At 40.1% G+C, this 22,236-nt stretch overlaps 1 protein-coding gene across 3 annotated transcripts in view; it reads left to right on the top strand.

The window, feature by feature from the left end:
- GRIP1 (glutamate receptor interacting protein 1) overlaps positions 1-22,236 on the top strand; it is a 379,487-nt gene that overhangs the window by 261,907 nt on the left and 95,344 nt on the right. For all 3 annotated transcript variants that reach the window (XM_040637235.1, XM_040637234.1, XM_008684380.2), the window contains exon 8: positions 21,988-22,135. In XM_040637235.1, the coding sequence (XP_040493169.1) occupies positions 21,988-22,135 (148 nt within the window). The remainder of the gene's footprint in view (positions 1-21,987; positions 22,136-22,236) is intronic.

Below are 22,236 nucleotides of genomic sequence, written 5' to 3'. Positions count from 1 at the left end.
ATCAGAGTAGGAGTAATATAGGTTAGCAATTTAATATCTACCTTTTTGTTGAGACATTTTACTAAATTTTAGGTGAAAACCATTGCGATAGAATCAGAAGAGTCTTTTAAGTCTTGTGGACCCCTATTCCTCACTTGTGACATGAGGGGACTAGATCACATCATCTCAAAGGTTCTTCTAGCTCTAAAACTCTGGGTCTTTGAATTTAGTAACTTCTCATGAAAGATTTAAGAAGTTATGACCACTTCTTTTCTCAATGATGTAACTCCAAAGCAAAATACTATAAACAAAAATAGTTTAAAGTAGCATTTAGCTGTAGTTCAAACTGAACTAAAATGGTTACAGCTCAAACACTATCTAAAAAGGAAAATTGGTCATTTCCCTTGTCAATCAAAACAAACCCAGCAATCTCATTGACAATTACAATTTCCCTGAGATTTCTTCCCAACATTTCTGTAATAGGCATCAGGCCAAGTTGCTGCTGTGAAGCCATTATCTGCAAGAATCTTGATCTTGGCATTCTGAGACATTAATAAATTAATGGAAAATGGGTTAAAATTCCCTCAATTTCAGATTGAATATTATGCTTCTAAAATTAAACATGTCCCTTAAGGGGAAAATTAGCCTTTAATTTTAGTGTGTTTTAGAAAAATGAAAAACTGACTGAATTCTGTCAGGGGAAATCTCTTTGTATGGTAAGTTTCTTTAAGGTCATGTACATGTATTAGGGAGGCTGGAATTGGACTTCCTTTTAAGAAGGGTAGCCGATAAACACTTCTATCAATCATAAGGTCAGTTCTTAGAGTACTACCCAAGTTCTAAGCAAGATTACTTTTCTCTGTGATTGGATACTAATTTTTTAATTCCTTGCTGTCAGATGAGCACCAAACCATCTTTTACCAGGGTAAAATTTTTCCTCTTTTTATCTTTTCATATCTTTATACTTTCCATTAACCATTATGTATAACTGTAGGCTATAACTTCCAAAGAAACAGAAGACCACAAACTCCCTGTGAGACATGACACCTCTTTTCTCCATATTTTAGTTTTCTTTGTTCAACAGCATCCACTTCAGTGCCTGGTGTATGGTAAAATTATTATTTTTTTAGCATTATTTATGGTATACTAGTAGGTGTTAAAGTATCAGGTTGACTGCCAACAGTCGTAAATACATAGGGAATAATCGATATTTCTACTTGTCTCTGAGGCCATGATACTGAATATGGCTACCGGATGCCACTGTCAGTTATCACCCATGAATGTGCATTTGCTCGGTATGCTAGCACCCACTATAGTCCCCTGCCTCCTGGATCTTCTATATGATCCACAATTATAATGATAGAAACTGCCCTGAATCTGTCTTCATGAAGTCAGGAGGTCAGAGCATTTTTGTGAGGACGCTCTGGTTTACTTTAAGATGACTGAAGAATTTCTGTGAATTCTCAGAAGCAGATTGAGATCAAACTTTTCATACTCATTTCCTTCAGAAACACACTAATACCCAGCATCCTCTCTCTATAGATTCTAGTTCTCATCACCTGAAGGTGTTGTGTTGGTGTAAAATAGGAAATAGAAAAGCCAGCAGCTTGTCATCTGATCTCTATGAGGGCAGTACTACCCAGCCTTAATCCCACTCGAAATCACTGTAGCGTCTGGTGGAGTAATTCACAGCAAACATCGAACGACTGCTAAACGGACCACACCTCCTATAGAATTATTTTATTTTAAAACAAGTAAAATGCAAAGAGCCATTCCAAAATTCTTCCCTCAACCTCTTTACTTTTCCTGTCTCTAAACATACTCTCTCACAATGTTATCATCTGTTCCGACAACTACCACCATCTTTATTTGGACATCTCTCCACCCATTAGCTATAAAATAAAGTCCAAAGTCTTTATTCTGAGACTCAGCGTTTCCTGACCTACCTTTCTAGGTCGTTTTTTTTTTTAATTTTTTTTAAATTTTTTTGGGTCATATCCCTGGAAAATCCTGTGCTTCATTCAGCCACACCAGACATTAAATAATTTGTGAATGATGTTTTACCATTTTTGTGTGTTTCCTCATGATTTCATCCCACCTGTACAGTGTAGTGATTAAAAGGACTCAAGATTGATTCCTGGCTCTCCAACTTACTAGGTGTGTCACCTTTCTAAGCCTCAGTTTCCCCAGCTGTAAAATGGGGATTCATCCTAGCAGCTCCTTCCTGTGTTATCGTGGTGATTAAAGTTGTTAATACATTTAAAGCACTTGGCATATTCCTGGCACACATAGAAGTAAAATATCTTCTTTTATTGTTGTTATTATTTTTGTTGTTCTGTGAGCTTTCCTACTCTATTACAGCCTTTCAACTTTACTTCTATTTCTGGAAGCTAGACCTAGCAAAGCCAGCCGGCAGTACTCCCTCTGTCATCCGAACTTCTGTGATATCTTTTTTATACACCTCTCTATAGTCTTTACACCACTCAGTAGAATCGTGTAGTAGTTTGTGTGTGTGACTATCTCTCTTCTATAAGATTGTAAACTCAAGCACAGGGGCTATTCCATACCCACATTGTATCCTCTGCTGTGCCCGGTTTATCTCTTGGTTGACTGAACAAATAAACAAGGAGTAATTCACGTTAAGCCTGCTTTTCCCCTCAATTTAATAATATTCAAAATAACTTCTCATGTGTTGAGAACACTTTTAGCCTACAGGGCACTTCACAATCACTATCCTATTTGATCCTCCTATTACCTCTATTAAACCATGCTTCCTCCTGTGTTTTGAGAAAGCCTGAAAGGATTATATTGAGAGTCTGACGCTTTCTGATTAATACACGATTCTACACGACTTCTGCAATATAGGTCAGTTCACACTAAGCTAGTAAATTCATTTGCACTTTAAGTGAACAAATCAAAACATAGGCTTCATGGTCATCACACACTGTTTAAAGCTGAAGAAATATTGGGGCGCCTGGGTGGCTCAGTCATTAAGCGTCTGCCTTCGGCTCAGGGCATGATCCCGGCGTTCTGGGATCGAGCCCCACATCAGGCTCCTCCACTGGGAGCCTGCTTCTCCCACTCCCCCTGCTTGTGTTCCCTCTCTCCCAGACTGTCTGTCTCTGTCAAATAAATAAATAAAATCTTTAAAAAAAAAAAAAAGCTGAAGAAATATTTACATTTCCAGAATATTAGGTAAGAACTTTGCAGTTAATGTTTGCATATCTTAAGCAACTTTTTGTTCCTTCTCGGGGAACGCACATGAGACTGACCTTAAATAAGGTCTTTCCCCCAAGGCACTGCTGTTTTTTACGGAGCTCCTGTAGCCACAAACTAAATAGTCCTAATCTTCTCTTCCTTGTGGTACAAAGAAAGAATCCTTCACTCCAGGTTTCTCATCACCTATTGGTGGGACCTATAGGTTCAAGACTAAATCAAGGATGTTAGAGTTATTGTTATTGTTTTTATATGCCTTGTGTTGTAGGAAAGGAAGGATTTTGGCTGTTTTAAAAATTTGAAAGCTAATGTACATTATTTGCCTGGATGACACAGTTTATAAATGTCAAAGTCAAAATTCAGCCTTTAACATCACATGCTGCTATTAGCAAATTATAGTAATACTAACTGCCACTTACTGAGTACTTATTCTGTTCAAGGCATTTTATAAACATTATCTCGTGTTCTTACCTTCAGAGGTAGGCGTGTATGCATCCCCATTTCAGGAAACAGAAAATAAAATAATTTGCCTAGGAAGAGTATAACAGAGCCAGGATTCAAACTGTTATGTCTGATTCCAGAACCTTTGCTTAAAGCCATTTAACCACCAGAGCAGTCTTAATGCCACATTTATATGATAAATCCTAAACCTCAATGTTGAGAGCTGAACCTGACTCCTGCCCCCCGGGCTGTTCTCCCATCTTCCCCATCTCGGGTGGTGGTGCCGCCATCCACGCAGTTCTCAAACCAGAGCCCTAGGTCCTCCTTCATTTTCCCTCACCCTGCTTCAACCCAGCCGGTTCTTCTTCCTGCCATCACCCGGTTTGTCCCATTTAGCTTTCTGTGCATTGTCCTTGCCTCTCACTCACAGATGCTGTTAAGTCCTCTGCATCTTGTCCTTCCTCTCCCAGTCATCTCCCAGCTCGTCTGTCTCCTCTTCACCCCCCACTCCCACTCAGATCTGTGCTCCCACAGAAGCCCCAGAGACCTTTAACTCTGATAGCCCCCAAAATGCAATGCGGCCCCACTAAGTTTCCAAGAAAGTTAAATTCTCTGCTGTGCCTGGGAATCCCTGTATACTCCGTCCCAGAGCTGCCATCTCTACTTGCCATGGTTTCCCAGAAGCTCTCTTCTCTTGGGAGTCCCAGGGCTCTTTTTTTTAAGCTCCTCCCCCGTACCAGGCTCCCATCCTCAGGGATTTTGCAAGTTCTGTTCCCACTGCCTCAGAAGTGATTCTCCAGCCCTTTACCCAGCTATTTTGTACATATCCTTTAATGTCTCAGCTTCAGTGTCACTTCCTCAGAGAAAACTTCTGTGGCACCCTGTTTCAGTTAGAGAATTGAGAATAAATATTCACTCATCTCTGAAGAACTCCAAAGTTAATAGTAAACGATGCAATAAAGTCTTCAGTAACCAACTCATATTCCTATTCTAATATCCTTACTCATTCTTCTCTACCTCCCCCTCTCCTCCCCTTTCCCCTTTGTCTCCTACTTTCTCCCCTCCCCTTCTCATCTCTACCCTCCCCTTCCCTCATCACCACCTGCCCTCTCCTTCCCTTCCGTTCAAGAAACATTTCCTCTAGGTAACAGACAAAAGCATCAGGGTGCCTGAATCCCAGAGAGCCACTTGGAAGGGTTTCTGGTGATTCACTGGCCCATACCCGCAGTTGATTTCTTGCCCAAATTTTCATTAGCTATTTTCAGTGATTCCCGGAACACCATAGCTCTAGAGTCTAACAGTAAACATTAGTCCAGAGATCCAGACTTTCAGGGAATAGACCCCAAATTAGGCACACTAGTGTACAAGCAACAAATCATTTCTCGACAGTTCTTTGAAGATTGGGAAGTGCTGGAAACAGAGTACAAAGTGGCCTATATCACCTTGTTTTAGAAGGTGATTTTAGAAGACCCTTGTTTTAACAAAGTAGCAAATACGAGTCTTCATGATCAAAGCTCCTAATTCCATAGCTTCTGTGAGTTGACCTGCTATGGGGTCTTGCTGATTGAAAGCTCGGTGTTCTGCATTTGAGGTCATTTTAGGATCCTCAGCCTCTCTTTAATGATAGCTGTTGCTATTAATTGGGAATGTAGATGTATTATATCATCCATACTCACTGTCCAGCCTCTGTCATATTCCATACCTTCCACAGAGGGCTGAGCCTTATAGACACTGGTAAAAGGAAGATTCTCTTAGACACTCGTAAGTGTGATTCCAGATAAGCATCACATATTTGAACAAGCAAGTTTTTGAGACCTGACATGTTGGATTCATTGGAGCCTTTCATCCTGGCATGTTTAAGTTTGTGACTATCGAGAGGTTAAAAAAAAAATACTACTAAGCTACACACATTCTCTCTCAGAGGGGAGGGAGTAGTGGTTGTCATTAATTCACAAAAACTGGGTCAAGTACTCCAGCAATATTTCAGCAGCACACAAGGAAAATCTCACCAGCCTTTTTGCTTCACGCACTTTGGTTCCTGGCTGTTGGTTGGCTGCTTCTTAGGATCCCTTTCAAATTTTGCTACAGACTCTATCTGAGATGTCTCACACTGTGGGGACGTGCTTTGGGCCACTCTGGGACCTCTTCTCAGAGATGATTTCCTTATTTGAATGCATCTGTGGAGTCCCTTAAAGGATAGTTTTGTGCTGAGTGGGACATTTACCTTGCAGAATCTGCTTCACCTGAGACTTCCTATCCAAACAGAATTGCAGTACAAGTTTTCAGGCCTTACTTGCAGAATTCTCAAACTCAGGAGGGCATGTGGGGGCCTAAGGTCGGTTTTAGTGCGGTCATTCAAGCTGAAGATATCATTTGCCAGATATACTAAATATCCCATCTGTGAAAAAAATGAAAATTAATTTGATTTTCACAATTGTATAGTTCAGAGGCTCCATGTGAGTTTCTTGAGTACCTTGTCCAAGATATGGATTCATTAGTTATAGGTGATAAAATTAAATCCATAGCAGTATAGATGATCTGAAATTGCAGAGAGAGGAATATTGAAATCGTTTACAGCACTTGAAGCTAAGTGGAAAGACAAATGAAAATCTAGCTAATGATATACTAGAATACTGCCCAGCTCTGCCATCTGCCCCTCCTTTCTCTTCTGTTAAAACTTTCTCTTAATGACAACGTTACTATGTCGTACATTAGGCAAACACTCACATAAACTTCTGGGGGGCATATAAATAATGATTTCATTTACTGATGTAAGAGAAAGTAATTCTTCACATCAACTAGAAAGTGAATTAAGCAGCCTAGATGACATCAGCATGTCCTGGGTTTATCCCAGGAAGTAGCAAAGAAGGAGAGAACTATTAATGTGTGGGGTTAATTTCTGCCAAGGACTGTGCAAAGTACTTTACCTATTTTATCAATTCTAATTGTCATAGCAATCTTGTGACATATAAATCATTATCCTTATTTTTCATAAGTGAAGCAACTGTCTTGAAGAGGTTATATTTACTGCCCAAGTTCACACGGACAATATTGTGTAAAACCTAGGATTAAACCCAGATTGACCTCACAGATCTGATTATGTGCCCACAGAAGAATGACAGTCATTATAGCCAATGTATGAAACAGTAAATATTTTAAGTATGGATGAAAGCTTTGAAAGCAGCAGAAAAACTAATGAAATGCATCTTTGTATATTCTAAACCTAAAATTCTAAATTTGAAATGTAAGACTCAGTTAATATACTTTCAAAAATAAAAGCCTTACAGGGAATATTTAAAAATAAAAGTGAAATCTTACTATTTAAAATTAATTATTTTAGGGGTGCCTGGGTGGCTGGCTTAATTGGTTAAGCATCTGACTCTTGGTTTCGGCTCAGGTCATGATCACGGGGTCATAAGATCAAGCCCCAGGTCAGACTCTGTGCTCAGCGTGGAGTCTGCTTGAGATTCTCTCCCTCTGCCCCTCGCCATGCTCTCGCTGTCTCTCTCTGTCTCTCCCTAAAGTAAGTAAATTAACTAGGTTTTTTTCTTTTTTTTTTTTTAAGATTTTATTTATTTATTTGACAGAGAGACAACACAAGCAGGGGCAGTGGGAGAGGAAGAAGCAGGCTCCCAGCGGAGGAGCCTGATGCGGGGCTCAATCCCAGAACGCCAGGATCATGCCCTGAGCCAAAGGCAAATGCTTAACGACTGAGCCACCCAGGCACCCCTAATTAATTAGTTTTTTTTTTAATAATAAAATGTAATCATTTTAGGCCTAAGTGCATTCTTGAGAAAAAAAAAATCCCAGAACATCAAATATTTAACATTAAGCACCTGAAGTTCTGAATAAGAGGAAGAAAGTGAGACAGTGAATTAATTATCTACCACTGTTTAATCATTCAAGCATTTTTATTGATATGAATTATTGTAAAGCTACTCAGACTAAGGGAGTGGGACATAGGAATCCAGGAATCCTTTTACCTGTTTTTTCTTTGATCTTTTAATATCTCGTGCATATCCAGAGACATCTTCACAGATTCCCAAGCACTGCGTCTACAGCCCAAACCTCCACAACGAAGTGTTCGGATCTAGCTTGTCTCCAAAGACAGGAGAGAACACAAGTATACCCCCAAAGTAGGGTCTGTGTTCACTTCCTAACATAATAAAAATATCATGAGTGATATTATAGCACCATCATCTAATTCAGGGTTCCGTAATGAAGGGTTTGAAATGGAACAAGTTCATTAGCTCTTGCCTTTTGGCAAAGGCTTTTGCCTTCCTTAATTCTATAGTCATGTGCAAAATGTGCTTGGACACCATAGGTTCTCAAGTTCACTGCAGAACTACTTGGCTCTTCTTTCTGCTGTGTGTACTGGTTTAGGGAGCTTTTCTACTTTCATCTTTTGAAATATTTCAGGAGTTGTTCCAATTTCTCTAAATAGTAGTATATCTTAGAGTAGCATAAAAGGCTATTTGTCACCTTCAAATGCCCTCTCTGGTCAAGAAACAGATGCCTATAGAAGACTTTTCTAACTGTATAAGTGAAAAGATGATGTTCAAAACATACTTCTGAAGACATATAAGGCTCCCTGGAGATGGTACTCTCTAAAGTTAACACACCACAATTAAATCTCAGCAGCATCTGCTTGGACCACTATCCAATGCTGGAATCCCTTTAGGACCTTCCTTACCAAGCCCTATTTGAACACTTCTTTTTTTTTTTTTTTTAAGACTTTAGTTTTAATTAATTAATTTATTTATTTATTTATTTATTTTTTGAGAGAGAGAGAGTGAGAGAGCACGAGTGGTGGGGAGGGGCAGAGGGAGAGGGAGAAGCAGACTCCCCACTGAGCAGGAAGCCCGACTTGGGGCTCAATCCCAGGACCTAGAGGAGATCATGACCCTAGCTGAAGGTAGTCGCTTAACTGAGCCACCCAGGCACCCCTATTTGAACACTTCTAATAGCAGACGACTTCCTGCCAAAGCCTAAAGCAGGAGTCCTCCACCATTAATGCACAATGGAATTACCTGGAGAGCATTTAAAATGACCATCCCATCCCAGAGGGTTGTTGTGAGAAAGAGAACACGATGATATATATGAAAGCACTTTGTAAACTATAACTCGCAGCAAAAATGGAAGGCATATCATCGTTTATGCTATTAAATAATAATTTCTAAATATTTTGACCCATCATTCCAAGCTATCTAAACTTTCTTAGATCTGACATCCAACCAATTTCTATTTTTTCCAACTCTGTCAGACTTTTTTAATTAGAAATTTTATTTATTTATGATTAATAAATCAGCATTTATTGGGGACCCACCCAATTCAAAACAATAGACTCTGTGCTTATTATTCCTTTCCAGTGGTCACCATTGGCCCAGGCTGGGGCGGGGTGAAGGGAGCACCGTTGATGCCCTGGTCAAACATCGTTTGCGTCTTCATTGACAAGGCATTATGGTTTTACTACATGATGGTTGAGTTGTTTTCCTTTTTTTATCTAGCCATGTCTTTAGGTCTGTACATTTGCCCAACATTGCTTTCTTTAAATACTATCTTTACCCCCTATAAAAAACCCAAGGTCAGTCAGAAATATAGATGCTTTAAATATTTCTAAGTATATTTTTGGCAACGTACAAGTAAATCGGCTTTTAGGATGTCTGTGTGATTGGTATTCTTTTGTCTTATTTCAGATTGCTTCCTAGGGAACTAAGATACCTTTTTTTTAAACTGCATACATAGAGCCAAATCTAGCACAGGATGCCAGAGAGAGTCCGTATCTTGCTAGTGAGCCTTTCGCTCTTCCTGACTGACTGTTCCTTAGTCTTGGGAGGTTAAGAATCCTGAGTAGTAGGAATTCTTTTTCAGGCTGGCAGACACTTATTCCTACTTAAGTAGCTTCTCTGCCTCAGCAGAATCTGATGGAGATCCGTCCCATTTTTTTGTGTGGATCACTTATCCAGCTCAGACAACCTGACAGTGACTATTTTTAGGGTGAGGAAGAATCAGACTTTCTGGAGAATGATGATAAGGAGTATGATTACACAGTGGCCCTGTGTAAATGCCAAATATTTTTAACAGTCAGGCCAAAGAATTTTTCACTTGGAGGCAAATATTTCTACTTTCCCATTGGCATTGGTCACTTAAATGCCAGATTCATTTGGCTGCTTACACTTTTTAAAGCAAACAGGATATAAATTTTGTGAGTTTCCTGAAAGCTTGCTCCTGGTAGAATTATGCCCATTTTTAAAAAGTCATCAATTAGTACTGACTGTGGAAATGGAAGCTTCTGGAGTTTGTGCAGTTAGAGACATGGCATTGTCTGCACTGTGCACCCCAACTCAATATGTCTGAGCTCATAAATTTCTTTAAAAAATTTTGTGACCTGATTTTCCTCATCTTCTGTTTTAAAAGTTTAAAAACTCTTTATTATTTATCTATGTGGGATAAGATTAGAGCCTGAGAAATCGAAGTTGGAAAACTTCTGTTAGTATCCTACAAAACATGTTTAAATATCTATAAGTACTATAGGTCTATAAAATTTAATACTGAAAACTGCCATGTAAATCCTAACGTGATTATTTCGTATGGTATTATTCCCATAGCTGGGGACCTAAAATCCTTCATTTATTTAGCTACCAGGTTCTAGTTTCCCCTGAACTAATCCATGGTGAAACATCACTCTACAAAGGGCCAAGAAAACCCAAGGCAGTCTGGAAGAAGAACAACGAACTCAGAGTACTGATACTACCATATGTCAAGATCTGTTAACAACCTGAAGTAACTAAGACAGAGTGGTACTGGCATAAGAAGGACAAATTGACCAATGTGACAGAAAAGAGCGTCCAGAGACAGAACTATACATATACAGTCACCTAGTTTATGACACAGGTGACATCGCAATGCAGTGAGGAAAGAATGTTTTTTTTCAAAGAATGATGATGGGTCAGTTATATCCATGTGGAAAAAAAATATATTGTGACCCTGCTCCATGCCATACATAGATATCAATTCAGATGGATTCCCTGTCTAAATGTGAAAATGAAATAATAAAGCCCATAAGAAGTAGTATGGGATAAAATCACACGACTTCATAGTAAGCAGAGATTTCTTAAAGAGAACATAGAAAGTACCATAAAAGAAAAAAAGAATAATTAAGAACTTCTCTTCATTAAAAGGCACCATTGAAAGTCTGAAATGGTAAGCCGTAGAGGGGAAAAGTGTATTTGCAAACCATGTATCCAATAAAAGACTCATCAGAATATGTTATTTTTAAATTCCCACAAGTCAATAAACCAGACAACCTAATGGAAAGTTGGGAGGAAAGGCTTGAGCAGACACTTTATTTAAAAAGTGTCCAAGTGGCCAATAAGCTAGGAAAGATGGCTCAACACCTTAGTCATCAGGTAGATGCAAATGGAAACCACACTGTGATACCACTACTGCACCTACCGGAATGGCCACAGTGGAAAAGACTAACCACGGCACAAGATGACAAAGATGTGGAACAACTGAAATTCTCATTCCCTGCTGGTTACAAGGTAAATTTATACAACTCTTCTGGAAAACTCTTTGACAGTATCTACCTGAGTTGACATTTTCATACCCTACAGCCCAAAAATGCACTCCTAGTTATGACTTCCACAGAAATACATTCCTGTGTTCATCAAAAGACATGGTAGAATGTTCATAGCAGCAATATTTGTAACAGCCTCAAACCTAAATAGAAGAATGGATAAACTATGGCATATTCACCCAATGAATATTATATAGTAATGAGAATGAATGACCTAAAATTACTCCCAACAATATGCAGGAATTTCGCTAACATAATATTGAGCAGAAAAAGCCAGAATCAGAAGAGTAAAAACTGGGTCTGCTTTTTAGATGTACAAAAATAAGCGATACTACCCAATGCTGATAGAAGTCAAGATAGTGGTTACCTGTGGGACAAGGGAGTGATTTAAAGGAATATACAGTGGGGTGATTCTTTGATGCTGGTACTGTTCTATTTCTGGATCTGGGTACGGGTACACAGATGTGTTCAGTTTATGAAAAGGTATCAAGCAGCTAATTTATGATTTATGCATTTCTCTGTATGTTTGTTACACTTCAAAAAAAGTTTACAAAACACTATAAGCCAATAAGCAGGGTACAAAAAATAGCAGTCATATAAAATGCGGAGTACGGGACCAAGATAGTCTAGAGTTAATAAAATTCCCAGGGTTGAGCTGCTACAGAGAACAAAAGTCAATCATCAACCATGCTTTAGCCAAACTCAAGTTAGCATGGGACATATTACTAAGTTTCACCTACTTTGGACTCTTCTTACCGTGCAGTAACTATGCCAGTTGTCTCCTTTAACTCCCTAGGAAAAACAGGATTTAAGATAAAGCTCATTTGACCATGGAAGGTACACTCCATTGTATTGGGAATATTTCCCAAGCAGTGTATTTCAGTAAGCAAAAATAAATTGGCAATTTTTTTGAAAGTTAAAAAAATTCTTATTAGAGTTTAGCTCATCTGAAAGAGACTGAAATTATTAGTAGCATTATTTGAATAGGCTATCACTAATAAAAATACTTTTAACTAATGGGTAAATTGAAAAGCACCCCAAAGGTACTTTTTATTGGAATGAATGTAAGGCAGGCAAAGCTAATAATACCATGCAGTCTTTCTGCCACCCCGGGAGGTTCTAATCAAGCCTTGTGCTCTGATTGAAATGCAGGGCTCAGAGTGGGAAAACTGATTAACAAAATAAAAAATCCAGAGCGTTTCCCATGCAAACAGTCATCAGCGTATCTTATGTAATTATGTAGCCCATAAATCAACACAGTGTGCAAGGGCTTCAACCGTAGTGTAAATATCTTAATGACTGAGCCGTCTTTAACCATGAATAATTTATATCTGCATGATCCATTTTTCTCAACTATGCTTCACTTAGGCAGGACAAACTAATCTTCTGTCAGGGGATGGGCTCTTGATTATTTCTTCCTGATTTTTCTTCTGTTTATTTTTCTCATTTTGACACACTCCATTTTTCCCTCTTGCACTTTCTTAAACAAGGGGGCCTCATTCATCCACCCTGTCTGCTTGCTTTTACTTTTGCTATGCATCATCTTAGACATCTTGGAATAAAGCCAGGGCTTTTGGACTCCTACTTTTCATAAGGCCTTCTGTAAATGGAATTAGGTGGCAACGAGGGAAATAGGCTTAATACCACAAGGCAGTATGAGCTTCTTGATGTTGTTGTGGGGAAACATTTATTATGGAAAGCAATTGCCAGAAAAGGCTAATGATCAATTAAACGTTAGCATTTGTAGATCCCCTTCTGCGATGCAGAAAGTAACTGCCACTTGGGTAATGCTGGAAAGCTTACTTGCTAAAATAGTTTTGTTGTTTTCTTAGAGCCCATTAAAATAAAGGCAGCTGAGAAACATTCAGATCAAATTCTGTGTTGTCTAAAAAGCTTATCCCAAGCATCCTAACTCACTATGCTCAGAACTCCTCAGATCCCAGTAGGTCTCATTTTGTCATTGCCATTCCATGAAACGTACCATAGATGTTTGGTAATACCAATTGCCTTTCTACAGACAGTCCTTATGGACAGGGAACTTTGGTTACCTTCTGCAGATCTTTTGACATATTTGAATCATTTTCCTGGAAACTTAGAAATCACATCCTATTTGATGACCCATCATTTTTTAAAAACACATTGACCCTACTATATTAAAGATTTCATGGGGTGGGGGGAATTGCAAGCATTGCATGTCCCACATTAAAAAAAAAAAAAGTAACTAAACTTCAGGAGGTTCAACAGAATCATTTTCCATAGTGGAATCCAGGAGTTCTATCCTACTCCCCCACCTTCTTGGCAAGGGATCCCCAGGAGTTACTAGAAGGAAGAGGTAATACATTTTCATCTTTGAGTCCCCAGTACCTTCTGATGTTCTTGGCATATAGTTAGCACTCAATAAATGTATTTTTAAAATTCATTTTGTTGCAAGAATGATGAGTTAGCCTACATATTTAGAAAGCTCAGTTCTGTGGGAATGTGAGGTAGGTGATCTTCTAACATGGCAAGAATCTGGTTAGGCTTCTCATCTCCTGATAAGTACATTAATCCTGCCACTGATTCATCTGATGTCTAAAGCAAATGGATCTGGTCTCAGTCATGTATATAAAACACCGACATCCAGAGTCTTTTCACAGAGGACCTTCTTGAAATGTCTGATATCCAACTTCCGTTGGAAACCCAAGTGAGGGAAAAGATTGATATCTAGGAAAGATCCCCAGAGAAGCATCTAGTTTGTCTACCCTAGGATCTGCCTTTAGATCAAGTTGACCACCATATTAGCTTATTCCATTATAGAGACACTATCATTGATTTGCTTTTTAGTTTTATTCCTCAACCTTGATCAAGGAACAGCCATTGGAAACCACCTCTGTGTCCTATTATAAAAATGTGCTGAGGATATTCCCCATTATATCAATTAGCACCATATATATAAAATCCCATGGGAGAAATCTTTCTCCCTGACGGAAGAATCTCTATTTCCCATATAAGGACTAGAAGCCTTCCCCTTTGCAATGGTGATAACTGCATAATTGATCATGTTCCCTTTATTGTTCCCGTTTCCAGGAAACTCACAGTCATATTTTCTTTTTTTTACTGAAGCAAAATTCACATTATCTATAATTAACCACTTTAATGTGTACAATTTGATAGTAGCATTTAGTACATTTACAACATTGTGCAACCATCAGCTCTGTCTGGATGCAAAACTTAAGCAGGCACTCCTTATTCCCCTCTGCCTCCAAGCCCTGGCAACTACCAATCTACTTTCTGTCTCCTTCAATTTACCTGTAGTTCATTTTTGCAGTTCAGAGCATCTCTGTTAATCCTTGTGGGCAAGGCATTTGTAGACTCCTTTTCTTCTTCCTGATTATTCCTTTGTATTACATATTTAGTTTAAAGCAAGCAGCCTCCAGACTTTGTGGAAAGAAGTTGAGTGGAGATACACACAAACAAGGATATCCTCCTTTTTCCCTCTAGAGCTGCTCCCACCCTTCTCCATGCTACTGTGGCTCTGACCTACACAGCCTGGATAATGGGCTCTCATGGCCTCAGGCTCCAGTTGGCTTTAGCTAATAGGGAATCATGGCAGGAGATGAGAGGGAGGGAGGAGAGGGATGGAGAGTGTTATTCCCTGGCTTCCTCGCTATGGGTTCACTGGAGCTGGCTACATCCTTTGACGGAAGGTGCCAGCTCCTGTCACGTAGCCCTTTCCACACAGTCCTTCCTGAATCCCCATTTCACTAACAGCTCTATCCTTTGCTTCTTCAGGATAGTGTAGTAAGGTGCTTTTTGCTTCTGGCCCCAGAGTATTGTATTATCCCTGTGGTTTCCCTCTAACCAGTTTTTTATTAAATCCTCATCACGTTATCCTAATTTGAGTGTATCATCTGTTTCTTGTGAGGACCCTGACTCAAATAAGCATATTCTACTCTGTGGTTCTGTTTAGCTGCAGGTCAACATGATTTGCTTAGAGTCCTCTGCAGATAAGCTAGTCTGGCAGACTCTCCTGGGCCAGACAATGTCCTCTCCCAGACATCCAGAGCATTCACATCTCTTCATGGTTTTAAGGTGCAGGACCTTTGTGTCAATCCTTAAATGATAGAAGTCTTCCTTAAGAGCTCATCATCCTGGAGGTGGCTTACTTACTTGACCATTTCAGCTGCTATAATACCCACTTTACAGGTGGAATGACCAATGATCTCAAGTTCCATCTGGAAGAAGGTAGGATACCTTTCTGCCAATAGACTCTTCCCTAGTTCTTTCAGTACTAGATAAACTCACACACTTCTCAGTCTGATCTTATGAAGCATTAGATGGAATTCATTATGCAGGCTTAGAATTTAGACAAAAGAAAAATACTCTTCATCATCAACATCATCTATGTATGCATATGCAGCCTGTTACTAGAACAGCCATTGAAAGGATTTAAGCATAGGGTTAACATGATCCCAACTACACTAGGAACTACTTCGAGCAAAAGAATATGACTTAAATTTCTGCATCATCCATATATTTAGCACAGCACCTTGAATAAAATAATGGGTGTTCATGCTTTCGCTTGCTTCACCAACAAATATCACTGAGCCCCTACTATATACATATATATTGAAGACTGGAGAACCAGTCATGAGGAGGACATACACAATCCCTGCCACAGGGAACTTACATTTTTATCCAAGAACAATTAATTAAATAGCTAATTAAACAACTAAGTGTTGAATGACATTTATCAGAAGTGCTGTGAAGGAAAAGCACAGGGTTCTATTAATGCAATTCTCAGGAAGATTGACATGGTTTGCAGGGAAAGGCAGGAATCCCTGAGGAAGTGACATTTGAGCAAAGCAGTGGTGAAGAAGTAGGTGAAGGAGAAATGGGGGGGAGTTGGAGCATTCCAGGTAGACATAAGGGACCCGAGGCAAGAAGGCACATGGCATTTTTGAAGAACTTAAAGAAAAGAAGGGGCCTGGAGCAGAGAGAACAAGAGCAGAATGGTGGGAAATAGAACTGGTGAGGTAAGCAGGCCAGATGTAGCTCCTTGTAGATTGTGTTAAAATTTTTTACCCCACGTGAACAGTCATTGAAAAGATTTAAGCATGGCATTAACGTGATGAGATATACACTTTTAAAAAGATCACTGGCTTGGGGAAAGGGGAAGCCAGGAGAGGATGAGGGGCTATCAGATGATGGTAATTTAGACTGAAAAAGTGATTGTGGAGATGGAAAGGATGAAGTTGAGAGCTATTAGGAATTAGAGTCGAGGGATTTTTGAGGATGAGGAAGAGGATGGAACTGAGATGACTCCTGGGTTTCTGGTTTGCATGATTGAGTATAACAGGAGTCAGTCACTGCGGGAAGGAAACACGGAGGAGAACCAATGAAGTGTGATGGGCTCACTCTCAGTTTTGCACATCTTGTGTTTGTTGTGCTCATGAAACATCCAAGAATTGTTCAAGGTGGCAGTGGGAACAGTGGGAGCTCTGGGGAAGGATATGTGCTGGACACATAAATTTAAGAGTGATTGCGGTTAAGTGAAACTGGGCGACTAAGGAGAAAGAATAGAAGGCCAAGTTCATATTCAGTAAACTGTTGTCAACAAGCCCTGATCATCCTTGTGGTGTGTGTGCATACACACACACACACACACACACACACACACACACACACACACACACAATGGAATATTACTCAGCCATCAAAAAGAATGAAATCTTGCCATTTGCAAAGACTTGGATGGAATGAGAGGGTATTACGCTAAGTGAAATAAGTCGGTCAGAGAAAGACAAATTCCATAGGATTTCACTTATACGTGGAATTTAAGAAACAAAACAGATGAACATAGGGGAAGGGAAGAAAAAATAAAATAAGAAAAAGTAGGGAGGCAAATCATAAGAGACTCTTAACTATGGGAAACAAACTGAGGGTTGCTGGAGGGGAGGTGGGCAGGGGGATGGGGTAACTGGGTGATGGGCATTCTTTTTCCCCCCCCATAAACCACTTTAATTGTATGCACATCATTTACTTCAAGAGAACCTGACACTTGTTCTAGACCCACCCCCTTCTCCTCAGTCTAACCCCAAGGTCCCCCTCCAAACAGGAGGATCCATAATTCAGTGATAGCAGGGCGCTAACAGGCAAGGGCAAGCTGAAGGGATGAGGAGAGCAAAGGTCTCCCATGACCTCCTTAAACCTTTTTTGTCAGCTACTCACATGCACTTAATGTGTAGCACTTCCCTTGTGACTTTCTGTCTGCCTCTTTTCCTACCACCAATTTCTCCTAATTGTTCCATTCTTCTAGGACACTGTAGTCTGATATAGTACCTTTGCCTTCATCTCAAAAGTGTTCTTAAGCACTGATTAGATCCTTAAAGAACAGAAAGTTAAAAGCTTCTTGTGGGTAATCAATTCCCTGCAAGTTTGCCAATATTTTTCTGTATTTCTTGATAGCCCTGTTCCTCTCATTTCTTTCTACAGGAAAAAAAGCTTAATATTCATTCTTCACTGTAACTGGAGCATTAGAACCATGCAAGAATCTAATTTTTAGGACCTTGACAAATATAGGCCAGGAAAAAAAGAGTAACAATGTAAGAGTTTATATTTAAACAATTTCCACATATGCTGATAACCTCTTTAAAAACTCTGATCTTTAATCATGATGTAATGCTTTTAAGAAAAGTGAATACATCATGTGTACTGGGTAATGGTTGATTGTGGTTTTATAAAAAATTTACATCTGCAAATACCTGGCTATAATAGCTGCCTCTTAGAATAACAATTCAAGAAAGATTCATTGGAGGGATAGGCTCAGTGAAAAGACCTATCAGGATATAGATTTTACCTTTAACAAAGACCCAAGCTTAAAATATTAGCTTAAATGTGATAGAAGTGTATTTATTGGGAGAGTACCGATCTCTCAAGATAGGGTTTCAGAAACCTAAGCTTCCTCTACGTGGCTCCCTGCTCTTGTCTACATGATTGAAGATGGGTCCCGGTGCTGGGCCCACACAGCAACAGCAACAAGGAGAAATGAGATCAGGGAGAGCACAGCCATCATTTTTAAGAGCACATTCAGAACAGCTCACTTCTCATTTCCTCTCACTCCCCATTGGCTGGAACTTGGTCACGTGGCTGCTCCTCACTGCAAAGGAGGCTGGGAAATGTCCTTAGCTGGGCAGCTTATTATTGAAGAAAGAAGGGAAGACGCAATACCAAGGAACAACTACCAGTTTCTGTCATTTGTAAGAAATTAAGTTATAAGTAACAGAGAAACTTTATAACTTTCATCTGTTAAGCCAAAGAAATTTATCTTTCAACGTGAGAAAACCAAGTGGAAGAATATATGTGATTATCACCTCACAAAGCTATCTATTAAAATCCAACCAGTCTATGGGAAGTGCTTTCAGAAATTAGTCCTTCTAAAATTTTTCCTTCTATTATTGTGGTGATCATTTCACAGCCTGTATCACTATCAGATCATCACACTGTATATCTGAAACTAATGTAATCCGTTAGTTATACCTTAATTAATTAAGTCCTTCTAAAGTTCTAGAAAGATAATGTAAAGAAAAGTCCCTGCTGGGCCAGAGCTGACGTGAGGGTCAACCGAAGCAAGAAGGGACCTTGCTAGGGAGCCTGCTCAAGGAAGGGGAGGACAGCAGACTTCAGGGGGTGAAGCTCAAGGCACCAGATTTTGTGCACTTAGTCACAGAACTTGGACTGTGAGAGTTGAGAGGTGGGCAGAATCGACTACCCTAGTGAAGAAAGGACCACTAAAACAGAGGTTATAAGGACTGACCAGAGTTCTTTACCAGGGGATCCCAATGGAGGCAAATGAGGTGCAGACCACTCTTGCACATAGCCGAGGGGACCACTGACTAGAAACTGAGAGGTGAGAGTAGAGCAGGACGTGGGCAGCACCGTGACCAAGTGAGGCCCTGGAAAGAAACAAGGCAGGCAATGAGGGAGAAGGAGGAGAAGCCAGATGCTGTCGACGGCCCTAGACCGGGGTGCTAACACAGCGAGGTGAGCAAGACAAGAGAGAGTCACAACCACAAGAGTTAGGTTCGTGGGAAAACTAAAATCTTAACACTCCAGAATCAAAAAGTCCTGTTAGCAGACTAAGAGCTTTGGCTCCTCCCAGCTATTATTAATGAGATTCTGCCCTAGAATTGACAGGAAGACATACAGGCCCTAATGTTCACTTAACCTTTTTCAGGACTAAATTATTGCGACATTACCAATCATTTAAGAAACATAGTACAGGGCACCTGGGTGGCTCAGTTGGTTAAGCATCTGCCTTCGGCTCAAGTCATGATCCTGGAGTGCTGGGATCCAGCCCCGCATTGGGCTCCCTGCTCAGCGGAGAGTCTGCTTCTCCCTCTCCCTCTGCCCCTCCCAAACCTACCCTCTGTTTGTGTTCTCTCACTTATAATATAGTCTTGAAAAATGCTTGAGGTCATAATATGGCAATCATCATCATCATCATCATCATCTCTATAGCACTTTGTAAATTACAAAACGCTTCAACAAGATGTTGATTTCATCAAAATAAACACTGAGGAAAGGATACCATTTTGTAGGCAAGCAAGCTGACTTAGAAGGTTTTAGTAATTTGTCCGAGGTACCATAATCAAAATATTGTGAAAAAAAGAATTAAACACAGGTGTTTTAATTCCATGTCCAGGGCTCTCACCCGTATGACCCCTGCCTCTTTTGAACTTCATGCGACTCCGAGAGTTTTCTCATTTAGTCGTGCATTCATTCAACAACTGTTTATCGCTCACCTCCTCTGGGCCAGTCATTATGCCAGGCACTGAGGATGTCGACATCAACAAGACATCACCTCTGCCTTTGCAGCCAGCTTGCAGTGTGGCAAAGGACAGAAGCATGTCATCCACACTGGCCGCTGTGAAACAGTGAGGTGTGTGCCCCAACAGAAGGAATGGAGCAGGCAAGGAGCCCATGAGAAAGGGATCTCCCCAAATCACGAGTCAAGAGAGGCTTCTCAGAGGAACTGATGTTTACACTGAGTCCGCAAGGTGAGCAGGAGTTGAAGGAATAAAGAGTGTTCCAAGCCAAAAATAAAGCATGTGTGGTGTGAAGTCACTACTGAGGGTGAAGTGACCCCAGATCAGGTCCAGAATAGGGAAGGACCCAAAGGATCTACAAATTCAACTTAGTGTATGCATTCCTAGTATTTGGCTACTGAAGGGCTTCATTATTCATCCTTCTCTCCCATCCATCCATCCATCCATCCATCCATCCATCCATCCATCCATCCACAGTAGGTGCTGTTTAAAAAACTTATATTGAGAAACCTAGTATTGCCAGGCACTGTGCCAAGTGATAAAGAGGAAATAAAGATACACAAAACATTATCCCAACTAATGTGAGGCTTAAATTTTAATTGAAGAGATAGACCTGTGTATATATTACTGGATATGCAAGCTGGATAGAACAGGTGTCCTACCTTCTCCTACTGATCTTCCTGCTATTTCTTATGTTCCATAAATGAGTGAAACCATATGATAATTGTCTTTCTCTGCTTGACTTATTTCACTTAGCATAATCTCTTCCAGTCCCATCCATGTTGCTGCAAATGTTGGATAATCGTTCTTTCTGATGACTGAGTAATATTCCATTGTATATATGGACCACATCTTTTTTTTTTAGATTTTATTTATTTATTTGACAGAGATAGAGACAGCCAGCGAGAGAGGGAACACAAGCAGGGGGAGTGGGAGAGGAAGAAGCAGGCTCATAGCGGAGGAGCCTGATGTGGGGCTCTATCCCATAACGCCGGGATCACGCCCTGAGCCAAAGGCAGAAGCTTAACCGCTGTGCCACCCAGGCGCCCCTGGAACACATCTTCTTAATCCAGTCATCTGTTGAAGGGCATCTCAGCTCCTGCTACAATTTAGCTATTGTGGACAATGCTATGAACATTGGGGTGCATATGGCCCTTCTCTTCACTACGTCTGTATCTTTGGGGTAAATACCCAGTAGTGCAATTGCTGGGTCATAGGGTAGCTCTATTTTTAACTTTTTAAGGGACCTCCACAGTGCTTTCCAAAGTGGCTGTACCAACTTGCATTCCCACCAACAGTGTAAGAGGGATCCCCTTCCTCTCCTCCACATCCTCTCAAACATTTGTTGTTTCTTGCCTTGTCAATTTTTGCCATTCTAACTGGCGTATCTCAATGTGGTTTGATTTGAATTTCCCTGATGGCTAATGATTTTGAACATTTTTTCATGTGACTGTTAGCCATTTGTATGTCTTCATTGGAAAAGTGTCTGTTCATATCTTCTGCCCATTTTTTGATTTGATTATTGAAAGAGGGGTAAACAGAAGGGGGAATGAACCATGAGAGACTATGGACTCTGGGAAACAAACAGGGCTTCAGAGGGGAGGGGAGTGGGGGATTGGTATAGGCCAGTGATGGGTATTAAGGAGGGCACATATTGCATGGTGCACTGGGTGTTATACGCAAATAATGAATCATGGAACATTGCATCAAAAACTAAGGATATACTGTATGGTGACTAACATAACATAATAAAAAATTATTATTTAAAAAAAAAAAGAACAGATGTCCTAAAAGGTGCCCTAAGAAATTACCGCTGGCTGGGGGGATGTTCCCTGGAGGGAAACGTGAGTTTCAGCGATAACATTAACAGACCAACATCAGACTGAACATTCTCTACGTTTTTCATGTGTCTGTTTACTTATTGATTTTATTTTGTTTTGTTTTCTGAAATTTGTTCTTCCATAGATTCTGTGGCAACAGCATCCGGGCCACTGCTAGTTGAAGTTGCCAAAACTCCTGGTGCCAGCCTTGGGGTTGCCCTAACTACCTCGATGTGCTGTAACAAACAGGTCATTGTCATAGACAAAATCAAATCTGCAAGTATTGCAGACAGGTGGGTGTTGTAGGAAGTGCCTACTTTTCAAAACTGCATGAGTGTTAAAAAATATATATATATATATGTATTTCTATATGTATATACATGCACATATGTAA

This window comes from Ursus maritimus, unplaced genomic scaffold (assembly GCF_017311325.1).
Source record: "Ursus maritimus isolate PB19 unplaced genomic scaffold, ASM1731132v1 scaffold_21, whole genome shotgun sequence".
Lineage (NCBI taxonomy): Eukaryota > Metazoa > Chordata > Mammalia > Carnivora > Ursidae > Ursus > Ursus maritimus.
The sequence above is the reverse complement of the archived record's forward strand: the minus strand, read 5'-3'. Positions and strand labels throughout refer to the sequence as shown.